Genomic DNA, 22,319 nt, shown 5'->3' on the forward strand with positions numbered 1-22,319 from the left:
TTATTTACTTCCCTGCCATCTTTAAATACTCCAAATTTCCTCTGCCTATAACTTTTCAAAATCAGGCCATATATACAATTCTTCAGTGTTAATCATTTTAGATAGACGTGGAAATACCCTGAACTTGCCATTTCCCACACTTAATTAATTAGGAAAATTAAATCTTAATAAAAATGTTCTGTAACAAGTGTTCATTGCAATTTGCTGCTGCACAGTAGTTACAACTTTAATATTCACATCTTCATACCACCAATTCAGGGGGTTTTTTTGTTAGATATATTTTGAGTATTAGCATTCACACTTATTTAAAAATTTCAGATACCTGTCAACAACTCCCATTTCATGAATGACTTCAATCAAGCCCATTTGATATTTAGTATTTTATTTGCACTTTTTCTTAAAGAGAAAATCCATATCAGCTGAATCTTTGCTAAAGCCTTATTAATCTAAAAGCTTTCAATTAACTCTTGGTTTTATACAATTTAGAAAATAATGTTTAAACACCAAATATGTGAATCCTGTTATATAAACCATAACTAATTTTATAATAGCATTCCAATACCAATTACAGGAGAAATAGGACCGTTATTGTTAATACTAGTATGGTTGTGCAAGTAGCATTAAATATAATATACTCTTGTCTATTGCATATTTTGGATCCGACAAGAGCACTAAATGGGAATCAAGGTGCAGCTTTGAATTACCACAGATAGCAGCCTTTTTGTTATCTAATCTACTAAACACTGTTTGGGCGCCAAATTTTGCAGATATAATTGAGACCAGCCATTACGTAGAAGCTTTCAAGTGAATAACGTATCAAGCAATTAATTTTGTTCACTTTCAAAGGAAAAACTCTTCAGAATGACACCGTTCTTTTATTATATCCAAACCCAGTATAAAATCTTACAAACTTTGTACATCTTGCTGCGTGACATATTTGCATGATGTTTTGCATTTGTTGTACATCTGTAACATTACTACTGTCCTGGTGCTGACAGGCTCTTGTTCATGAACTGCTTCTTTATAAAGCATGTCCACCACTAGAAAGACAAAAGAAAATTATGAAAAAAATCACTGATGTAGTATTAAATCATAGTGTAAATCATCACCTGAATTATTTCTGCACTTTTCTAAAATCTACCATCCTATCCAGTCCAAATTTTCAAATTTTGTCAATTTTCTGCCATCATCTTCTAAGATACACCTAGAGTACAGTTTCAGTACTTGTCACTTATTTCTGTCCCGAAAATCACTTACTTACATAAATTCAAGTTTTTTTAAAATTTATTCAAGGGAGGTGGGCTTCGCAGGCTGAGTCAGCACTTAATTGCCCATTCCTAATTGCCTTCAAGAAGGTGGTGGTGACCTGCACTCTTGAACCACTGCAGTCCTTGAAGTGTGGATATACCCACTATGCTGTTAGGGAGAGTGCTTTGGGATTTTCACTCAGCGATGGTGAAGGAAAGGTGGTATATTTCCAAATCGGGATGGTGTGGCTTGGATATCACCTTCCAGGTGGTGGTGATGGTCCCATATTTTGCTGCCCTCGTCCTTCTAGCTAGTAGAGGTCATGGATTTGGAAGGTGCCATAGGCTATTAAACTTGGCTTTTTTAATATCTTTGTACGTTTTCATGCAAACAGCTTACACACAGACAGTATTTTCTTAGAAGATTTTTTTTTGTTTAATGTCAGAAATATATTCCCCCAAAGAGGAAGGTTTAAGCAACAGAAATAATTCACTTTTGCACTAATTAGACAAAGATAATATGGACCAGTCACACAATGTCCAAGCCAATCGATCCAAAGCACAAACTTCATAAAACTGGAAACTTAAGTCAAGACTAATTTTAATTCCAATCCAAGTTCAATGCTCTAATTTTGATCAATCCAAAAGTGTTAAAAAAAAATACTAGTCTTAAAAAGTTTCAGTACTGCAATTTACAACAAACTTCAGAAATGTCTTGGGTAATGTTTGCAGATTCTTATTAACACTTTAATTTTCAGTGCATGGAAAAACACCACCACAAGGTGATCCCAGGTGTAATTTTTGTGCTGTGCTTATTGCAGATAACTTCAGCTGGATTTGGTGGCAGAGGCAGGGGGTGGGGGTGAGTGGTAAACTGTTTGCTTGAAAAAATAAAGAGATATTAAGGCCAGGTTTAATAGCCAACTTGCATTTTATGCAGGTAAGTGACTATCACTAGAGAAATAACTGACAGGTACTTAAACTGTAACCCAGGTGATGGCAAAAAACTTCATGAAAGATGAAAATCTGGACTGGATAGTATGGTAGATTTTGGAACATTGCAGGCAATAGTTACAAAATATATAAATAAATTGTTTCAAGACAACAGCAATACACATGCGCCTTTAACCCAAGTACATCTCCAGCCAAGGATCATAAAAGGCGACTGTATCATTTGTAAGGATAATATGTAACAATAAGTTTGAAAAGTTCAGTCCATGGCTTGTGTATACATGTCCTTAGCACACAAAGGGATCAGTCTCATTTTAAGTGAACTATAAGATTGCAGGAAGTAGAATCATTCACACTGGTTCAGTTAAGTGTTGCTCTGAAAACTATGGTTAACTCCTGTTAATAACGGCAGGGCAGAAAGCATTTCACTTTCACATTATGTGAATGCTTCAGTGCCTTGCATAATGTCATTCCCAAAAATAAGTGATCAGCACAAGAAAAATAAAACCATAAAATTGTCAGAACCACTAAAAATATTTCTGAATGCCATATTAAAAGTGACAAACTCTACATAATAATTTAACTGAGAAAGAAATAGGTCTCTTAAAAAAATCTCAATAGTTCATGATCATTCATAAATCGTGTATTGGTATTTTCCAATAATTCTCTTGACAACTTCACTGGTTTATTAACATTTTTGACAAATCCACTTTCAGAAAGACCACCAGTTTAATCTGAATAATGCTTGAATTCAGGAAACAGATGTCTCCTATTAAATAAACCACCAATCACCAGTGAAGTCACTTATTGTAAAACCACACACATTAACACTACAAACATCTGCAAACTCTTGTAATTTAAAAGGATAGTGAAAAGATTAAATTTAATGAGCTGCTGCTATGAGGGCAAAGTTTGATATTTTTCAAATAGTTATTTATACATTATAGCAGGATAGTTGAAAATATGTAGATGCTTATAAACTAGTTTAAATTTGAGAAGCACAGCATGATATTTCTGCACTGGAATGCAATCTAAAATATCTGGACTCAAGTGCACCACTAGTGGGCATTACAGGATATATTTTGCTTTTTTTCAACAAGGTAAATCACATACCAATGTGTATTTCTAGCCAACTGCATGAAAAATTGAAGTTTAGAGGTAACTCTCCTTCCAGGAGATGTATTATGGCAGGTATTACAGCAGTTCAATATTATTTTCCTGACCCAAACAAAATGCAGCACTCCAGGCAGGATTTAAAAATCCAGGCAGGATTTAATGACAAGACCGAGAGATTTCTTTTGGTGACAAGTCTTCATAGGTTTTTTTTTGCTGTCCCCTTTTAAAAAACCATCACCTGTGATTAAACTTTTGTGGACATTAGTTTACTGTTTATTCACAATTTTAAATTAAGTCCTTTCTTAAAGTCACAACCAGAACGCTTACCTTGCTGGGTTTGTCAGTCTGTTGATCAAACACTTTTTCACAAAGTCTTAATCCAGTTTCTTGCCTGATCTGCTGCAAGTAAGCCCTCATCATCTCTGTAAAAAGTAACCAGAATTTATAGGATGTGGAGCATATCCATTCTCAAGACATCAACTACACTGTAATAAACTGGTAAATAATCGTATATTCTGGCTATTTTTAAGAGCAACTTGTGCACAGATACAACTCGTGCACAGGCACAACTCATACACCAGCATGTTTTCCTATTAAATAATATAGTGGAATTGATGTTTATTTTTCAAAAAACTATTTGATGAATGTACTTATGTTTGTTTGTATTTTAACTAAACTTCACTTGTAAGAATGAAATTCTAAAATAGTACATTAATAGAGTAGATAAGGTTTTAAAACATTGATTTTTCCTTAACTATTGTTCCAAAGGTTATAGAAGAAGAAAGCTTAAATTTATTTTAAACTGAAAGACGTTATCCCAAAACTGAATTCCCCAAATGGGAGACACCAACTTCTACATCCGAGGAACTTGCACATTAATTCTTAAAATACTTGAAATCCTGACGGCAAACTGAAATTTGTAATGGATTAGATATCTCATATTTTAAAAAGATTCAAATTCATGAATTGTTTAAGCATAAATCAGGATATACACAAAGATGTGTTCAATTAACAAAATACATGCCCAATTATAATCTCTGGAAAAACAGTGGCCTTTCATACAGGACACCAGGAAACAGAGGTGCGTCAGATAGTTTTTCACCAGAAGACCGAGTTCCCAATCTCAGTCACTTAGCAGCGCAATGATGTTCGCCAAAGAATTGGAGAAAAGTTCACATCCATGTCGCTGACAAGTTTCAGAGCATCACTGATGGAGGCATAGAGGCAAGTATGGTACCTTTTATTCTACTTGAGATGGGAGATCATAAGAAGAACAGGTAGAGAAACTAAACTATTGTCATATAACAATTTTAATTAGTATAAAGCACTACTTGTGTTGGAAGGATAACATCTGTACTATGAAGTAATTTCTAAAGCAAAATATCAGGAAGTTAATACATGTTTTCCTTTTGTTTTATTAAAAAAAGACAACTTCAATAATTTTACTAATGTTGCTTCCACGTACCATCTTCCTGCCTGTGTCCAGGCTTTGCATACATGGCATTGAGAGGAAAACCGGGCTCCCCTGGAATGGGAAAATTGGTTATTCCCAAGGTGTACATCTCTTTCTCTCCTTGATTTTTGGAGTTACACTATGTTGGGGAAAAATATAAAAACAAAATTATCAGGTCCTAAAGTAGTCCAAAAGAGGTGAAATATATTGCACTATTTTACAGTACATAGAAAGCTGTCCAACAACTTGACAACTGATTAAGAAACAGCAACCACAGTGGTAAAGAGTTCCTGGGATTTTTCTATGTTTCTCCTACATAGAAGGAAGTGATCACTTTTCAAATTAATGCCTTGCAAAACAGAACCATTCCAACCACTGTTCTGCCTGATAAAAATCACTTCCTGGTGTCATGAAGCAGTTCTTGAATCATCATCTCAAGCAGCAATACAGAAGTTAAGCTGTGCAAGTTGCCCGCACCTTTTAAGGGCAAGGCAAAGGGAAATGAAGGACACATTGGCACTCCTTACCTTTTGTAGTTTTTTGAGGCATTCAGTAATGTAAAGGGTGATATAAATTAAGGTTCTATCAGCTTCATTCTGTAATAAAAATGTTGGGCTGTTAGTTGAATATCATGGTATGCAGCACTGAAATAGAAATGCTTATGTATCACCATTTAACTAATTCCTGGCTGATCTGCATCTTAAATTCATCTCCCTACCTTAATTCAGTAGCCTTTAATTGCAATGTCTAAGGAAAATCTTTCATAGTTTGGGCGTTTTGAATTGACCTAATCTCAAGAGTTTTTAAAACAACAGACTCGCAGATAAATTTTACTTTTATAATAACTTACTGTACTCAAGATACATATTAAATAGGATATTCCTAGTAGAAACATCTGCTAGTCAAATCTCCAAAATGATTCATCAGCACAAAATTTTAAATGACTCAGAAAATTTTGTACCAGTTTTTCAATTGAATAAGAGGGATACTCTGTATAACAAATGTACTGTAGTCTTATGACCTTAATCATGCAGGCTTATCATGTCCTTTCTCCAAAATGTTTCTTTTTCCTTTTTCTTGATGCCGACATACGAGAGTGCTCTAACTTTTACACCAGTGCAACTCATGGGTCAGTAACAACAAGCTAAAGTATGGTTCAAAGTGATTAAACCTCTGACTTTCGTGCCTCTTAGGATACTGATTTGGCTTCTTCCCATCATTATATCTGATAGTAGGAAATCACAATGAATAACACACTCAGTGCAAACCCATTTCCCACCATTTTATATCAGTGAATTCACTTGTTATACTCTCTGTATTGCATTATTCCCTTCAATACTTTGCAAATAAGATAACTTTCTAGTTTTTTTAATATATATTCTTCAAAGTTGACAAAAAGACAAACTTACCTTTATTTCATAGTTTTTAAAGAAAACATTTGCCTTAAAATAGTAGATTGCTTCATCAATTACATCAGTATCTTTGGCTGGAAGAGAAAAATATTGGTACTATAATAATCAACATGCATACCAGCATCCTCCAAGTCAGTAATTAATAATATTTCTCATTTTGTCCTCCCCAAATCACCAACTTGCATTCTACTCAAGAAATAGATTCCAATAGCTAATTAACAATCACTTATCAGCAACCTAAAGAAGGAAAACTTGAACTCAGAGAATTAAAAAAAAGTGAGTAGATCATATAAAACTAGGATTCATAGTTTGGTTTCCACAGTTGAACTGCCCCTAAACAAGGTGATATTTTTCTTATGTAACAAGTTGCTGTATGCTGTGTGAATTTAGCACGTTTTAGAAAATGAAACCAGTCCTCACAGGAGATGATACCTGTGATTGAGTGTTAAATGGCTTTTGAATAATAAAAACAAAAATCCTCTCCAGCTAATTTCTTTGCCCAGACATGCTCACTTCCAGTGAAGCAAGGAAGTACAATTCACTTCACAACCATGCCTTCCATTCTCTAAAAAATTAGTAAAAACAGATTGCTGTTAATATCACTGTTAAAACAGTTATCAAGTCTAGACAGTAACAAGATTACTTGCCTTACAGTATCTCAAAAATATTACCATTTTCTTAAATTATTTAAATTATTAGGAGGTACTTGGAGAATGAAAATATGCTCTTAATAAATGTAGAGTGATGTTGTCAATAGCTAATTAGGAATCCAGATTTGGGCAACTGCATTGCTGCCCAGGAATTAAAAAATAGTAATACACTGTTATACATATGTTTAATGTATACATGCATATGAAATGCAATGTTTTGTTTATAAAATGACAACATGCAATGGTGTGTGCAAATTTATGTTGGTCAACAAGTCTCATGATCTTCTACTGGATGGTACTGAATACATATTTCCCTGTATTGCATGCATGTTATTTTATGCACGTGGCTATAACATCTCATTGGTTGTTTTTGGTTCCTGTTGCAGCATGAGTATTTATAAATTACTGCACGCTTAGCTTCCTCTTGTTACGAACTTATTCAAAATAACTTCACAACCATTAAACAGGGTTAGATTACAAAACTAACATTTATGCTGTTTTCTTAAGTACGACACTAAAAATGTATAAGAGCATTGTATTTAATTTATAAAGCTCAAAACTTACTTTCTTTTGGAGCTGGCCCTTTGAATTGAGTTTTCAGTGGCAATAATGCCATATTTCCGATCAGTTTTACGTCAGGGTCCATGAGGGTTGAATGATAAGCCTGAGGAGAAATACAACGATCAGATATGCTTTCCCTTTCTATTCGTCTTGAATGTTCAATATTTAAAAATGTTCCCAAATTAAGACATGGTGATGGGAAAGGTCAGCATCTCAAGACCCAGAATAACCTATTTAAAGATGCAGGATGTCAACAATTGATATTATAAATTTCAGTTCATTTACTTCAGGGGGCTGAAGGTGAAGATCAACATAGTTCTTCCTCAGATACACGAACTGGACAAAAAAGCCCCCTAAAAATAATTTTAACATAGTCTAGGCCCCACTGGCCTACTTCCTGATCTCTCGCATCCCATTTTCAGTATTTATTTGACAATTCAACGTCACGAATTAACTTACGTTCACCGCAACTTAAACATACTCCAACTAGCAAAAGTTTAAAGCAAAATTATATGGAAAACTTACCGGCATTTTAGAAACTTCAACAGACCAACGAACCCTTTCCGTCAGTATCTATCGCTTCCGCTTGTCCCACCCTATCGGGCACGAGCACGGCCGGCCCGGGAAGCGAGCACGTCACTCCTCCCACGTGACACACGGAGTCGCGGCTCCTCGTGTCACTCCCACGTGACACACGGAGTCGCGGCTCCGCGCTTGCGCAGATGACAACTTTGTACGAAGCTCATACCGCCGAGAGTACAATGGTTGGGGCCTGGTGTGTGGTGATCTCTTTCTTTCTTATTTTATATAAAGTGTACAAGTAATACTGTACAGGTTATCCACAATGGACATCAAATTCAGTTTCAACGCAAAGTCTTCGACCTAAAACGTTAATTCTGTTTCTCTCTCCAGAGACGCTGCCCGACCTGCTGTGTAGTAACAGCATTTTCCGTTTTTATATCAAATTCACTTACGTCATTCCCTAGACCACTCTTACTGCTTGTAGAAAAAATGTCTTTAACTCCCTGTAAATAGTCAGTGCTTTTGGCAGATGTACAATAGAGTTTTTGGAACATCCTTACTTAGTTCCTCATAACCTTTGATGTATCTCTTCAAGCCCCTGAAAGACATTTAATGTTCATGGTTGTTTGAGAACTAGGCTGCTAAGAATATGAATGCACCAATTCAACTATGCAATTCCCTCTAGTTAATCAACTCTGCTGTGACTGTAACGGAGTTACTGGAGACAAGCTGGTGATGTAAAAGGTCTTTATTAATCACAACAAGCAGGCATACTGTTGGAGACACTCTCAGGAGAATCTTTCTTAACTCAAAAGACATTGTTCCTAAAGGTATAAAAACAATAACAGCAGGTGATTCAATACAATTTCAATAGCTACAATGTCATTGTTTACTTCAATATTTTGTGTGTGACAATTGATTCCATTGAATTACATATTTACAATGGGAGCACACTGTAATTGACAAGACACTTCTGAATGTTCAAAAACCTTTGCTGGGACAAAGTAAATCACATGGAAGGTTTAATAGCTTCTAGGATAGTGAACCCAGCCATCAGCTTCTATAGTTTTAGTTGTCCTCAAATTCAAAGGTTCCAGAATCAGGTTTATTATCACTGACCTATATGACATGAAATTTGTTTTTGAGATATCTTTATTGGTCACGTGTACATCGAAACACACAGTGAAATGCATCTTTTGCGCAGTGTTCTGGGGGCAACCTGCAAGTGTCACCACGCTTCTGGTGCCAACACAGCATGCCCACAACTCCCTAACCTGTACTTCTTTTGGAATGTGGGAGGAAACCAGAGCACCCAGAGGAAACCCACTCAGACATGGGGAGAACATACAAACTCCTTACAGACAGTGGCAGGAATTGAGCAGTATGGTGCAAAGACATAAAATTACTATAAATTATAAAATAAATAAATAGTGCATTAAAAAAAAGGAATAACAAAGTAAGGTGTTCCTGGACTGTTCAGAAATCTGATGATAGAGGGGAAGAAGCTATTCCTGAAACATTGAGTGTGGGTCTTCAGGCTCCTGTATCTCCTCCCCGATGGTAGTAAAAATGAAGAGGGCATATCGCACATGGTGAGGGTCCTTAGTGATGGATGTCAACCTCTTGAGGCACTGCCTCTTGAAGATGTCCTTGATGGTGGGGAGAGTTGTGCCCGTGATGGAGCTGGCTGAGTCTATAACCCTCTGCAGTCTCTTGCGATCCTATGCATTGGAGCCTCCATACCAGGCTGTGCTACAACTGGTCAGAATGCTCTCCACCATACATCTGCATAAATTTGCAAGTCTTTGGTAACATATCAAATCTCCCCAAACTTCTAATGAAGTAGAGTTGCTAGTGTGCCTTCTTCATCATTGTATCAATGTGTGGTGCCCAGGATAGATTCTCCAAAATGTTGACACCCAAGAACTTAAAGCTTCTCACCCTTTCCACCGCTGACCCCTCAATGAGGACTGGTGTGTGTTCTCCTGACTTCCCCTTCCTGAAGTCCACAATCAATTACTTGGTCTTGCTGATGTTGAGTGCGAGGTTGTTGTTGTGACACGACTCAACTAGCCGATCTATGTCACTCCTGTACACCTCCTCGTCACCATCTGAGATTTTACCAACAGTGTCATCTGCGAATTTAGAGATGGCATTTGTGCTGTGCTTAGCCACACAGTCACGCCTGTAGAGAGAATAGAGCAGTGGGCTAAGCACACATCCTTGAGGTGCGCCCGTGTTGTCAGCGAGGAGGAGATGTTATTATCAATTCATACTGACTGTGGTCTCCCAGCAAGGAAAATGAAGATCTAGTTGCAGAGGATATTCCAGTAGAATGTTATTATTTGTACACCCATCAGGACTGACTTGTTTAATAGGGCAGGGTCATTTGTTCTGCTATAGCATGTTTTATACCAGTTACATCAACATTCCAAGGACAACTAAAATATTTTCTAAAACTATTCCATGATCATACAGTAGGCTTTATTACAAAATACATTTGATTTTGTTCCCGGTGGTGGGGGAAAGAGGAAGAAAGGATAATCTTGAACACTCAACTGTCACCATCTTCCTGGTTCACAGTCATTAATTTTGAGTAAGCACACAAATCTTCATGGTTAACCATACAAAAAAAACTTTATTGATAGAACATGGATGATTGACTGAAACAGACACAAAGACTGCTGTTCAGTTTTCAGTTCTATCTTTTGAGCACTGAGTTCAGAAGAACCATGCTGCTTTATAAATTATGTTTTACCAACATCAAAAGTACAATCTCACAGATAAGGTGCTTCAAGGTACTTCCTTCAAACAAGATATTTTAATCTAGCCAGGAATTTAAGAAAATTACTTGGAGTAGTTAACAATAGGTTCTTCAGTCATATGTAAACACTAAAATTTCTAATTGCAAAATATGCTTCAGCTAATACCAAGATAAGAAATTATGACTATTAATATCCCACAATTTTATAGTTGAAACAGAAATCCTTTCTCTCACTTTAGATTGCTACCATAAATTCAGGTGCTGCTTAGTGCTAGTACAATATTTGTAATCTGGTGTATGAAAACAGTGAATTAAGCTTTTATTTCCATACAATACAAATGAAAAAAAAGTTGAATTCAGTCTTAGCTGTCAACGTATCTGTTAACATAGCAACAGGAGAAGGAACTGAACTTCTGCAGCCTTTGCCCCATTCATTTATGTTGAGGATGATCCATACCTCAACTCCATTTTATTATCTTTGCTCCACATTCCAAAGTAATCTGTTTAAAGTCAGGTTTTACATTATTTTTTGTCAGAATTATAAATAAGAAATATTTGCTGTTATTTCAACATTATATAAACATTTGGTTGTAATATTCATGTGATTAAGTTTATTTTGTCCTTTATTCTTTGCTGTGGAGCTATAATGGGTGCTTTGTGTGAGACATATCAGAGATCCCACTGGTCTCTGTTAAACCCCATGACTAAAACTACATATGGTGCAGTATTTAGTGGAAAGAATATTGGAACACACAAAATATGGAAATATTATGATAAGAACCATTGCTGTCCACTGCATAATCTCTGACAGGTCTCATTTTGCAAACAGTCAGAAACAACATTCCAATATTCATAAAGTACCTGCAGAGATATGCAATAAATCAATGGGAAAAATATAAAGAATTCTCTACAACAATTTCAAGTAAACAAACTTTTAAGATCCTGATCTTTTAAAATTGTTTAAATAAAATTGTTTTGCCATGGTCATTTCAAACATCAGTGAAATGTTATTGGTATCATAAAGCGAGGGGCACTCAGCAGTTGGTAACATACCAGCACATAATTATCCTCAGCAGGCTCAAACAATCACTTTCAAATACCAATTGAAGAATTTGAATTCATCTTCACACAATATAATAGTGCAAATAGGCTGAGTTCTCACACAAGGTTTTAAATTGCCTGGTATTAGGCATCTTTGGGAAGGCACAGCATTAATGGTTTCCAAACAGAATGCACCTAATGTTTAACTGGGCCCAAGTACTTCGTTACATCCAGGAATTCAGTCACCAGTTGCGCCTTGGAAAAACCGATCACTCATGTTGGGGGCATCAAGCTCTTCTTCTTGCTCCTGTAATAATGGATTCATTAGTAAATTCAATCATGCAAGTAAACTGAAAACCTTCCAGTCTTTCAATGCATTCTTTTGTAGCTGAATGATGCACCGTTTTATTATCATAGAATCATAGAACAGTATAGCACAATACAGATCCTTCGGCCCACAATGTTGTGCCGACCTTTAAACCTCGCCGAAGACTATCTAACCCCTTCCTCCCACATATCCCTCTAATTTAAATTCCTCCATATGCTTATCTAGTAATCTCTTGAATTTGACCAATGTACCTGTCTCCACCACTGCCCCAGGCAGCGCATTCCATGCCCCAACAACTCTCTGGGTAAAAAACCTCCCTCTGATATCTCCCTTGAACTTCCCACCCATCACCTTAAAGCCATGTCCTCTTGTATTGAGCATTGGTGCCCTGGGAAAGAGGCGCTGGCTGTCTACTCTATCTATTCCTCTTAATATTTTGTATACCTCTATCATGTCTCCTCTCATCCTTCTTCTCTCCAAAGAGTAAAGCCCTAGCTCCCTTAGTCTCTCCTCATAATGCATACTCTCCAATCCAGGCTACATCCTGGTAAGTCTCCTCTGCACCCTTTACAACGCTTCCACATCCTTCCTATAACGAAGCGACCAGAACTGGACACAGTACTCCAAGTGTGGTCTAACCAGAGTTTTGTAGAGCTGCATCATTACCTCGCAGCTCTTAAACTCGATCGCACGATTTATGAATGCCAACATCCCGTAAGCTTTCTTAACTACTCTATTATGTGTTACATATTGTTTATTACAAGAGCAGTGAATGGTAGGTGCCTAAAATGGGTTACCAGGAGAATCAGGCAGTTTAGTGGAGTTTAAGAGGCTTTTAGATAGACACATGAATATGAAAGGAACAGAGGAATACGGATGATAAACAGGAGGACGACATTTAGTATAAGTTGGCATCAAGATTGGCCCAATATCGTGGGCCGAATGACCTGTCCAGTGCTGTACTGTTCTGTTTTCAATGTTATGTCCTATATCATCACAAGGATTTTTATTTGATGTTCAGTACCTTTTAGTTCTTAAGTCAATCTAAGGGAAAAAGCACAGCACAAGAAAGATTGGAGCTGGAATACTTTAAACAACAGCATTCATTTACTGGTCTCCATATCTCACTTTAACAGCCTCAGCATTTGGAAATTAATTGTTTGTTCCCCCTTCTCTCCTGGAGGAGGTGGGTCATCTTGGAGCTTAACAGGCATCAGAAACTCTATAACAACTATTGCAAGTACTCATTCTTTATGTAAGATTGTGTATTCTTTTCAGTTGTGGAAGACATAAACACAAGCATAATCCTAGCATTGTCTAACATATCCATCTGGCTTGAAAGCTACAGCTCGGTTCACAGGTCAACCAATCACAACAAATGATATCCATCTCTTGATGTGCTTTTAATATCTTGAGGTTGGAAAGGTAGGTATTCTTATTAATTAAGGAATGCAAGATAATGTAACACTTCAATCACATAAATTGTGTCACGTACTAAGCCATCATGGAATGTCTGTGGTTCAGAGACTCTCCTGTCCACTAGGGTGAAGGAAATTGAGTGACGGGGAAGAATAATGTCAATGGAGAAATCCCACAGGGAAAAACTTTACACACTCACCCTTGGTTCTTTGACTTCAAAGTCCTCTCCATACTGGATGGAAAAGTCGATGTGCTGCAAAACTATGCTAATACATTCTTCATCTGAACGGTCAAATGGCAAAAAACGAACCATGCTGTAGTCATCAATCTAAAGTTTAAGACATTTAATAAACATCACTAAAAATTATCCTAACAGCAAACCCTCCAAATAGCTTACAAAATTCTGGATCCCCAAAATTTTACTACAGATAACAACATTTTAGCCAACAGTTATAATAATAAACATACATATGCAAAGACAAATCATCATTAGAAAAAATGCTTTAAAATGTTGAAGGTTCATTAACATTTTTGAGAAATGTCAGTTTAAACATCAAACCTGGATTGTCGAAGTGTTTGTATCAGTATAATGAACTGGAATTCCCTAAATATGTAACATATATATAGCATATCTATTCTTAGAGAAATAATGTTTCAGAGGCTCAAGCCCTTCTTAATCGTAAACCTTCCTATCTGTCAGTATCACTTTGCTGTGACCCTCACTAAAATAGTGAGAATTCTGATGCTCTCTGCCCCATAGAATCAATGCTCTGCTTGATACCAAGGATCATAAATTTGCAGCCTCTGGTTTACCATCCTTTCTGCCAGTAGAAACAATTTATCTTACATATTCTATCAACCTTTCCTCATTTTTAATATCAACCTTGTAATTTTCTCTGCGAATAATAAGCTCCACACCTAATAATCTTTCAAAAATGATGAAGAGATTAAATAAATTTGTGGAAAGACAGATTAAATGTTTATTGGATGGTTAATAATGAATACTGGATTTGTTTTAAACAAACTGAAATAGAACATCTTTTTTTAAATCAGCAAAAAACACTTACCAATCCACAAATTGCTTTGGTTAGTTTCTTAAATTTCTTGCTTTTCCAAATATCAGAGGAGTCCTGCATCAGTGAATACATGTCAGGGTCTAAATACCTTAATGAAAGGAATTAGATGGAAGTATTATTGATACTGCCAGAGAACAATTTCTGTAAATAACATACAACTGTATTGATATACAACTGTTTTGCAAAGTGGATCTTTAAATATTATTTCCCATTATGCTGATAACTCAGTATGATGTCATGAACACAATTTAACAGAGGAAATATGAAAACAGTTATCAGACTTTTAGGATTCTTATGGTATCCAAATGCCTTATGTTATGTTATCCAGTACAAAGCTGCACAATAAGACAAAACTGCAATTATCTCTACTAGGCCAACATTCCAACATAATGAAAGGAGAACTTGCCTGTGCAGCATTTAGCTGTCAGAGCAAGTGACATTTGACCTTAAAAGAAAGGAGAAATGACTAGTAGTTCACTCTATAAAGGAAAGGGTAAGCTGACACAAAGGAGAAGAATATATATTCCAGGGACCGGAAGAACCAGTTAAAGTAACTACTCTCTTAGAAAAGGCAGGATAGAGACTGAGCATCTCAGTCCAGCCAATAGCTTTTCTTACATGGCAAATGTCAACAAAATACCCTTATCCTGAACTACCTAATATTACTGTAGTGGTATGTAGACTAATGTAAATGGCATTGTTACACCAATGCACACTTTTGCATATACACATTAGGATGAAGGACTGTCAGGCTGACTCATTAGTCTGGTGTACAACTAAATTTTGAACACACAGTGTTCATTTCCAATATCTTGCATGACAGATTGCTTCAAACACTGTAGTTTTAAGCAGGGAATTTTAAATTTCCTTTTTTCTAATAAAATTCAGTCCAGCAGATCTGGAATATTTTGAAGATATATTGTGTGTTTCCTTTACTTTTTAAAAATTTTGTTGACAGGATACGCATGTTGCAGGCAGGGTAAAGTCAGCATTTATTGTCCCTCTCTGAATGCCTAGATCATTTCAGAGGGTGTTTAAGAGTCAACCTCACTGAAGTCATATACAGGCTCGTATGTAAGGAAAGCAGATTTCCTTCTCTGAAGGGCATAAGTGAACCCACCTATATTTCTAACTAAAGGTATCTTGAGGAGTTCTCACTTACTCCTTTTAACCACATTCTCTCCGAGCAGTTGGACTTTATCAACTTTATCACAGATCCTCTTATTTACACATGATCGCTTTGTTGCTCTTCCCTGCATCCTCTGCAAAGCACATACTTCTTTTTGTATAGTGATCCGAAATGAACATCTGTCTGGCTTCACTAATACATTCTGAAGTGTCATCAAATCTTTTCAGACATGTATCCAACTGTTCCAGTTACATATATTTCTTTAATTGCCTTCTTACACAAAGAAAAACTGAAAGAGTCCAGTGTACAGTTACTTCCAGGTCCTTTTTCAAGTCTCCTGTACATGCATAATTCCAATTCTGCTTCAGATTTGATCAACTGATAGCAATCTGAATCAGAATTTTGATGGTCTAAGGGCTTAAGTAAATATTCCCAGCTGATACTTCAGTGCAAGAATGCTGCACCATTGGATGCGCTATCGTTTTATTTAAAAAATTGTATAATTCTAAAAGTAATTCCCATCTCTAATTTGTTATTCAAAACATTTAATAGTTGGTAAGCAAGATTCTTCTCTGAAAGTGTACATCACTTTACATAACTTGTATTTATAAACTCTATTCATCAGTCACAAAATAAAGATTCACTTACTTTTCAATTTCTTTTTTTGCTCTCTTGTTAAGTAAATCCATTTTTGTCATGATGTTGACCTGCGGAATTTCCAGAGAGACCATGGCGCTGAGAGCTGCCATAACTCCTGACACAAACTAAGAAAATTATAAAGTTACAAATCTCAAGTTTTGCAGTAAAAGACAGAATTATGCCATTCATGTACAATTAACAAAACTCATTCATAATTTAAGATTGCTGATAGAAAATGTTTGGGCTAAATGTGTAATACAAATCCCAGATTCTATTTCTGATCTGTTGATTCTGCCCATCTAAGCCAGTATGATAAAAAGTAACAAATGACAACAGTGTTTTTAATCTAAAATGTAAAAAAAAATCTCTGGTAACTGATCTTTTGAAAAGCCTAGCCCAATTAATTAGAAGGGAACTGTATCAGACACAAGGCTGTTGCTCAAACAGCCAGCTGGTACTCATGATCTAAACCTGCATTGAATTGTTCTCCACTTAGTTAAAACCCTAAGATTAAACTAAATGCAAACAAAAGAAAATAAAATTGGGGGCAAAGTAGATTATACTTTATCCATTTACGTCATTCAATTTAATAAAATTTGGATATATAATAAAATGAGTTGTGTAATAATTAGATAGTAGCATCAACTTCAAATATTGAATTCCATAAAATGGTGATGACTACCTTAAACGACTCCACCATAAATTGAGAATCAACTAGAAATACCCCACAAACACGGAATTCCCACTGCTGTAACTGCTCCACAAGTTGTTTCATTACTGGCAAGTGAGTATATAACTCAATCTGTCCTGTAAATAACCAATAAAGACACATTAATTTAATTCCATTTGTAGATCCAACAATTAGATCATAGGGTACATATGCAATTAAAAGGCTTTGTTACAAAGTGAATCTGGAAATGCAACACTATCTATTATAAGCAATGCCTATTCAAAGCCACAAATGCTGCCTCCCCAGGATCCTCCAAACCAACTGGCAGTATAGACAAATCAATATTAGTGACTTCTCCCAGGCCAACATTAAGGCTCTGATCATGGTCCTGTGGGCAGGCCACATTGACTGCAGACTTCCTAAACAAACACACCACTCCAAGCTCGAACACCATTACCATTTCCAGGAGGGCAGAGAGTACAGTTCAAAGCCTCCTTGAAGAAATATGACATCCTCATTGAATCATGGCATGTTCTTGACCGAGACTGTTCAAACTGACACAGAAGCATCCAGAAAGGTACCGACCAGTTCGGGCTTCTTCAACAGATGCTGGGGGCTGGGGGGAGGGGGTTGGGGTGTAACAATACAAATAACCCATCCACTCACATCATCAAACTCCATCTCTGGTGATCTGCAGATCCTTATTTGTTACCTTAGAACCCACAGAACTGTGGTGAAAACAAGTCAACCTCAATCCCGAGAGTCCACCCAAAAAGATTCCTAGATCAATTATAGATTGCTACCTACCAGGACAATCAAAAAGTATATAATCATCCTCCACGTGACCAAGGCAATCTGCCAGCCAATCAAAATTGTTGGCAAAGTATTCCATGCAGAAAATGAGTCCACCATTTGGACCAAACCTCAATGAGTCATCTTCCATCACATCATCCACTTGGATGAGCTCCCGGATATCTACATCCATTAACAGTAGAAAGAATAACATACTGTGAGATTTTAAATTCAAAGAATCTCTATTTTAAAACTGGGCATCGCATCAATATAATGATTTATAACAAATACCATTCATCAAACCCAATAAGAATGTTGAAAACAGAGTATGTGACAACTAAATTTTAATCTTCTTTTGTAAAAACCAATTATTATAACCATGAAATATATGTCATAGAATCAGAATTGAACTTATGAAGAGCTGCTAATTTCTTATCAGTTTCAATTCCCATGTAGTTACCTAGTCGGTCTTTGTGAGAATAACAATAACTAATTGTGTACAAGGTATCTTGTAACTTTTGGCCTAGTATATGGAAAAACATACAGTAATAGAGGAGGTGGTGCAATGACATAGCTTAGCTAGCAGAAGTTTCATTGACCCAAAGAACAGACTGTGGACTTACTACCAGGGCAAAAGCAACACTTTTGTTCATCTAACTTCAATAATTTTCTTAAGCTCATAATATATCACAAAAGTGAAACATATTTTATGGATTCATGAACAGCTTAGCAGTATTCAACTAAAGCGCAAGCAGCAGGTGCCACAGTGGCACAGCAAGTTGTGGTGCTGCTTCACAGTTCCAGAGACCAGGCTCAGCATCTCTGATGTTGTCTGTGTGGAGTTTGCACATTCTCCCTCTGTTTGTACAGGTTTCCCCTGGGTGTGCAGTTTCCTCCAACATCCTAAAGTGCTGGTGGGTAGGTAAATTACTCTGAGTATAGGTAGGTGGAGAGTTGATGAACATGGGAGAAAGAATAGGCTTAAAAAAATAAGTGGGGGAAACAAGATTGATCTAAGAGATGGTAAATTGGTTTAGTATGGTCACATGTACCAAGGTACAGTGAAAAACTTGTCTTGCATACCGTTCACACAGATCAATTCATTACAACTGTGCATTGAATTAGTACAAGGTAAAACAATAACAGAATGCAGAATAAAGTGTTACAGTTATAGAGAAAGAGCAGTGCAGGTAGACAATAAGGTGCAAGGTCATAACGAGGTAGATTGTGAGGTCAAGTTGGCATAGACTTAATTGGTCAAATGGCCTCCTTCTGTGTCATAAAGGTATATGAAATATGAAAAGCAATTTTATATTTAAAGATTATAAAGGATATTGATAAAACTGAGCGATTTTGCTCATGATATTGAAGGATTCAAATACTTAGGACATTGAAAACAAATCACAAAGTCAAAATATTAAAGAAAATCAACATTTTTGATGGATATTGTCTTAGACTTGCCAGCAAGTCACCAGAAAACGAAATCTAAAGTGTTAATGGCTTGTAGAAGTACCAGCTAAATTTCACAGAAGAGAAAGGGACTGAGAGATATTATGCTAAAGTGGAATTAAAGTTAATTTTTTTGTTGGATAAAATGATAAGATTTCCATTTAAAGGTTATTCATTTAAGAGAAACGTGACATTCCCAAAGACTCTCCTATCACATAATATTTCAATACATTTCAATAGATTATTGGGTTTTTACCATTAAGATGTAATTTTGTTTCCATGAGACTGAATTAGTAGTTTTATGCACAATATGCATAATGATTAAGTATATTTGTAAATCTCATGTTTGCTTGTTTTTAAATGATCATTTTAAAGGTGATTTACAAACTCACAAGTCAGCTTACCTGCCAAGACAGGATAGTCAAAGTATTCAGCGGCAGGGTCAAGGTTCACCACTTGTACAGAACGATTCAGCACCTCACAGTGCTGCTGCATAGTGGAACAGTAAGTGCTCTGAAATGAAACAAAGCAAATTAACTTTTACGTATCATACAGTGAATATATAAATGAAAGAACATAAAATTCTCCAAGAGACTGCAGATGCTGGAAATATGGAGTGAAAAAAAACAAACTGCTGACATAAGTCAGCAGGTCAAGTAGGATCGGGGGCGGGGGGAGGAATCGTCAACATTTCGCTTTGAGACCCTGCATCAGGATAGGTGCAGGAGCTCGACCCAAAACATTGACAATTCCTTTCCCCTCACAAATGCTGCTCGACCCACTGAGCTCCTCCAGCAGTTTGTTTTTTTTTTGCTTAAAATTTTCCTACTTCTCATCACCTATAGTGCTTTATGACTTGAAATTTGCAATGTTGTGGAGGACTACTCTAGAAACATGCAAATACCACATTGACATTCAGTCCAAAATTATACATTTAGTTTAACCATAAGCTCCTGTTAATTTTATGGGATTGTTTTTCCATTTCTGTTGTCATGGATTTTTTTTAAATAGCTGATATAACTAAGCACCACAAAATAATTTTATCAAGCATTTCAGATGACTTTATAAGCTGCAAAAAATGAAATCCACATTAAGATGGTAAAACTTTTGTATAAACATTAGTATTCTTTGAAGGGTACTGAAAACAATACACAACAAAACATTGTCCATTAGCTGAAATGTAACGTTTTGTTAATAATGATCTATAAAGTGGAACACGAATACAATGAGAAGAATTACGGAACAGTTTTAGGTACCCTGTTACAGAATCATTGTGAGAAGAAAGTGAGCAGACTTTTTTTTTAATTATAAGGGATCTGAATGCTCTCTTGATTCCCGAGGCATTGAAAGGGATCACTAATATAAGTTAACAGACAGATCAAAATACGTTCCTTAATGCAGTTGTGAAATACGAAATGCTTCACAGTAGAATTGGGTCAAGGACCAGTGGGTCTTTAATGATTCTATGCTGCATGAATGCTACAGACTGAGTGAAAGCCTCTTTCTTTGCGTCTCAAACATCATTAAATCCACTGCAGAATAACCGCAATTACGGTCACAGTTTTGTTTGGCGGAGTTTGCAGGGTTTTGAGAAAACCACGAGGGAGGTCCATATTGCAGCAGCGGCGAATTCAGGCCCAGCTCCTCCACTGCCCAGAACCGCTGCGAGTGGCGTGGCCTGTGCTGTTCACCCTCCACGAAAGGGCGCTGTTTGCGGCCAGAGTCTCTTAACTACCTTGCCGCTGCCGGCGGGTCCCATGACGAGCTGGGCATATCGAGGCATCCCGGGCCGGTCGTCGGGGCGGCCGCTCCAGTACCCGCAACTCCTATGTCCAATTGCGCACCATGACTCCCAGCTACGGAAGCCCCTTCGCGATGACATCCTCACAAGCGCGCATCTCGCAACGCTCGCAGACAGGGGCTGCTTCCGAGGGCGGCAGGCAGCCTCATCACATCATGGGCAGCAACGTGACTGTCCTCAACATCCACAGTCTTAACAAGGAAATATAGTTTGTCATTGTATTCCGTATATGTTTCTTATGTCATGTAAACACAGAAACTGCTGGAAACGCTCAGCAGCCTCTGTGGAGTAGCAAACCAGAATTAACATTTCAGGTCAAAGAACTTTTTCTTTAAATGTATGAGCTGAGTTTCAAAACAAAATTAAGGCAATGCGTGATTCTGTGTAGTAATAATGCACTCCAAGGTCTCCGGGGCCCATCGGCCGCAGGAGGCCTCGAACCTGCCATTAGAAGGACGTACTCCATTCTCCGGGGTAACCGGCTATGAAATAGTCATGGAAGAGAGAAAGGACGACTCCCCGGACCTGTTGATAGACGCCCAGGTCAGCCAGAACTGATACTTTGATTGTAGTCACTGTACTTACACCTCCTCCAGACCGAATAGTTGGCATTAGCAAACATTCGGAACCCTATACTGGTTGACACCAACCTGTGTCGTCCACTTCATTTGGTCTCCACCCTAACACAGACATTCCCTTCGTTCTCTCCATTTAAACATGCCCATTTTCTCCAAATTTTTTTCCAAGTTCTGAAGGAAGGTCGTCAACTTGAAATGTTAGCAATGTTTATCTTTTTTCCACAGATGCTGCTTGACCTGTTAAGTATTTCCAGTATTTTCTCATTTGTAATGGGGAGACTTATTTTGCATTATACATACAAAATCAGTTAAATTACCAATGACAATAGACAGCATAGACAGCAAAAGTGTTGTATATTTCAACTGTAGACATTAAATATGGTGTAAATCATGGGCCTAGTAGTTATCTGTGTTCATGAGATAAGACAAAATTGTTTTGTTTGTTTATGTAAAATATTATTTAAATCAACTGAAACAAAAAGGGATCGCCTCCCTTCCAAATTAAAATGTTAATCTTTCAACTCCTTGTGGTTAGAGAAAGAAATGCATTCTCATTTTATTCCTTGCACTACAAACTTTGCAGATATTAATTTAGTTCTTGTTGGGGGGAATTAAAATAACCAGGCAGATGTTATGTGCTGGAGTTCGATTAACAGTGGACCAAACTTCTTCAGCAGAATTATGATGAAATTACTACATTAATTGATTTAGTATTGGTGGA

General features: G+C 36.8%; 2 protein-coding genes across 2 annotated transcripts; both read right to left on the reverse strand.

The window, feature by feature from the left end:
* Positions 1-365: 365 nt before the first annotated feature.
* Positions 366-8,058, reverse strand: arpc3 (actin related protein 2/3 complex, subunit 3). The gene is made up of 7 exons (XM_052031748.1): positions 7,916-8,058; positions 7,394-7,493; positions 6,177-6,253; positions 5,295-5,363; positions 4,780-4,906; positions 3,642-3,736; positions 366-1,040 (listed from the first exon to the last, which is right to left on the reverse strand). The coding sequence occupies exons 1-7, from the start codon at positions 7,919-7,921 to the stop codon at positions 978-980; spliced, it is 537 nt and encodes a 178-aa protein (XP_051887708.1). The 5' UTR covers positions 7,922-8,058; the 3' UTR covers positions 366-977.
* A 2,920-nt stretch (positions 8,059-10,978) lies between these two features.
* Positions 10,979-21,218, reverse strand: gpn3 (GPN-loop GTPase 3). The gene is made up of 8 exons (XM_052032422.1): positions 20,955-21,218; positions 19,624-19,732; positions 17,786-17,953; positions 16,991-17,115; positions 16,318-16,433; positions 14,532-14,628; positions 13,664-13,792; positions 10,979-12,024 (listed from the first exon to the last, which is right to left on the reverse strand). Exons 1-8 carry the CDS (start codon positions 21,099-21,101, stop codon positions 11,956-11,958), a joined length of 960 nt encoding a protein of 319 aa, XP_051888382.1. The 5' UTR covers positions 21,102-21,218; the 3' UTR covers positions 10,979-11,955.
* Positions 21,219-22,319: the final 1,101 nt, after the last annotated feature.

Source organism: Pristis pectinata, chromosome 17 (assembly GCF_009764475.1).
Source record: "Pristis pectinata isolate sPriPec2 chromosome 17, sPriPec2.1.pri, whole genome shotgun sequence".
Taxonomy (NCBI): Eukaryota; Metazoa; Chordata; class Chondrichthyes; order Rhinopristiformes; family Pristidae; genus Pristis; species Pristis pectinata.

Coding starts and splice junctions, on each gene's coding strand:
- arpc3 (XM_052031748.1), bottom strand. Junction 5,364..6,176: donor TTAAAAACTATGAAATAAAG/GTAAGTTTGTCT, acceptor TTTTTATTACAG/AATGAAGCTGATAGAACCTT. Junction 4,907..5,294: donor GCCTCAAAAAACTACAAAAG/GTAAGGAGTGCC, acceptor TCCCCAACATAG/TGTAACTCCAAAAATCAAGG.
- gpn3 (XM_052032422.1), bottom strand. CDS start 21,101: ATGTCATCGCGAAGGGGCTTCCGTAGCTGGGAGTCATGGTGCGCAATT. Junction 16,434..16,990: donor TTATGGTGGAGTCGTTTAAG/GTAGTCATCACC, acceptor TAATTTTCTTAG/TTTGTGTCAGGAGTTATGGC. Junction 12,025..13,663: donor TTGAAGTCAAAGAACCAAGG/GTGAGTGTGTAA, acceptor CCATTATTACAG/GAGCAAGAAGAAGAGCTTGA.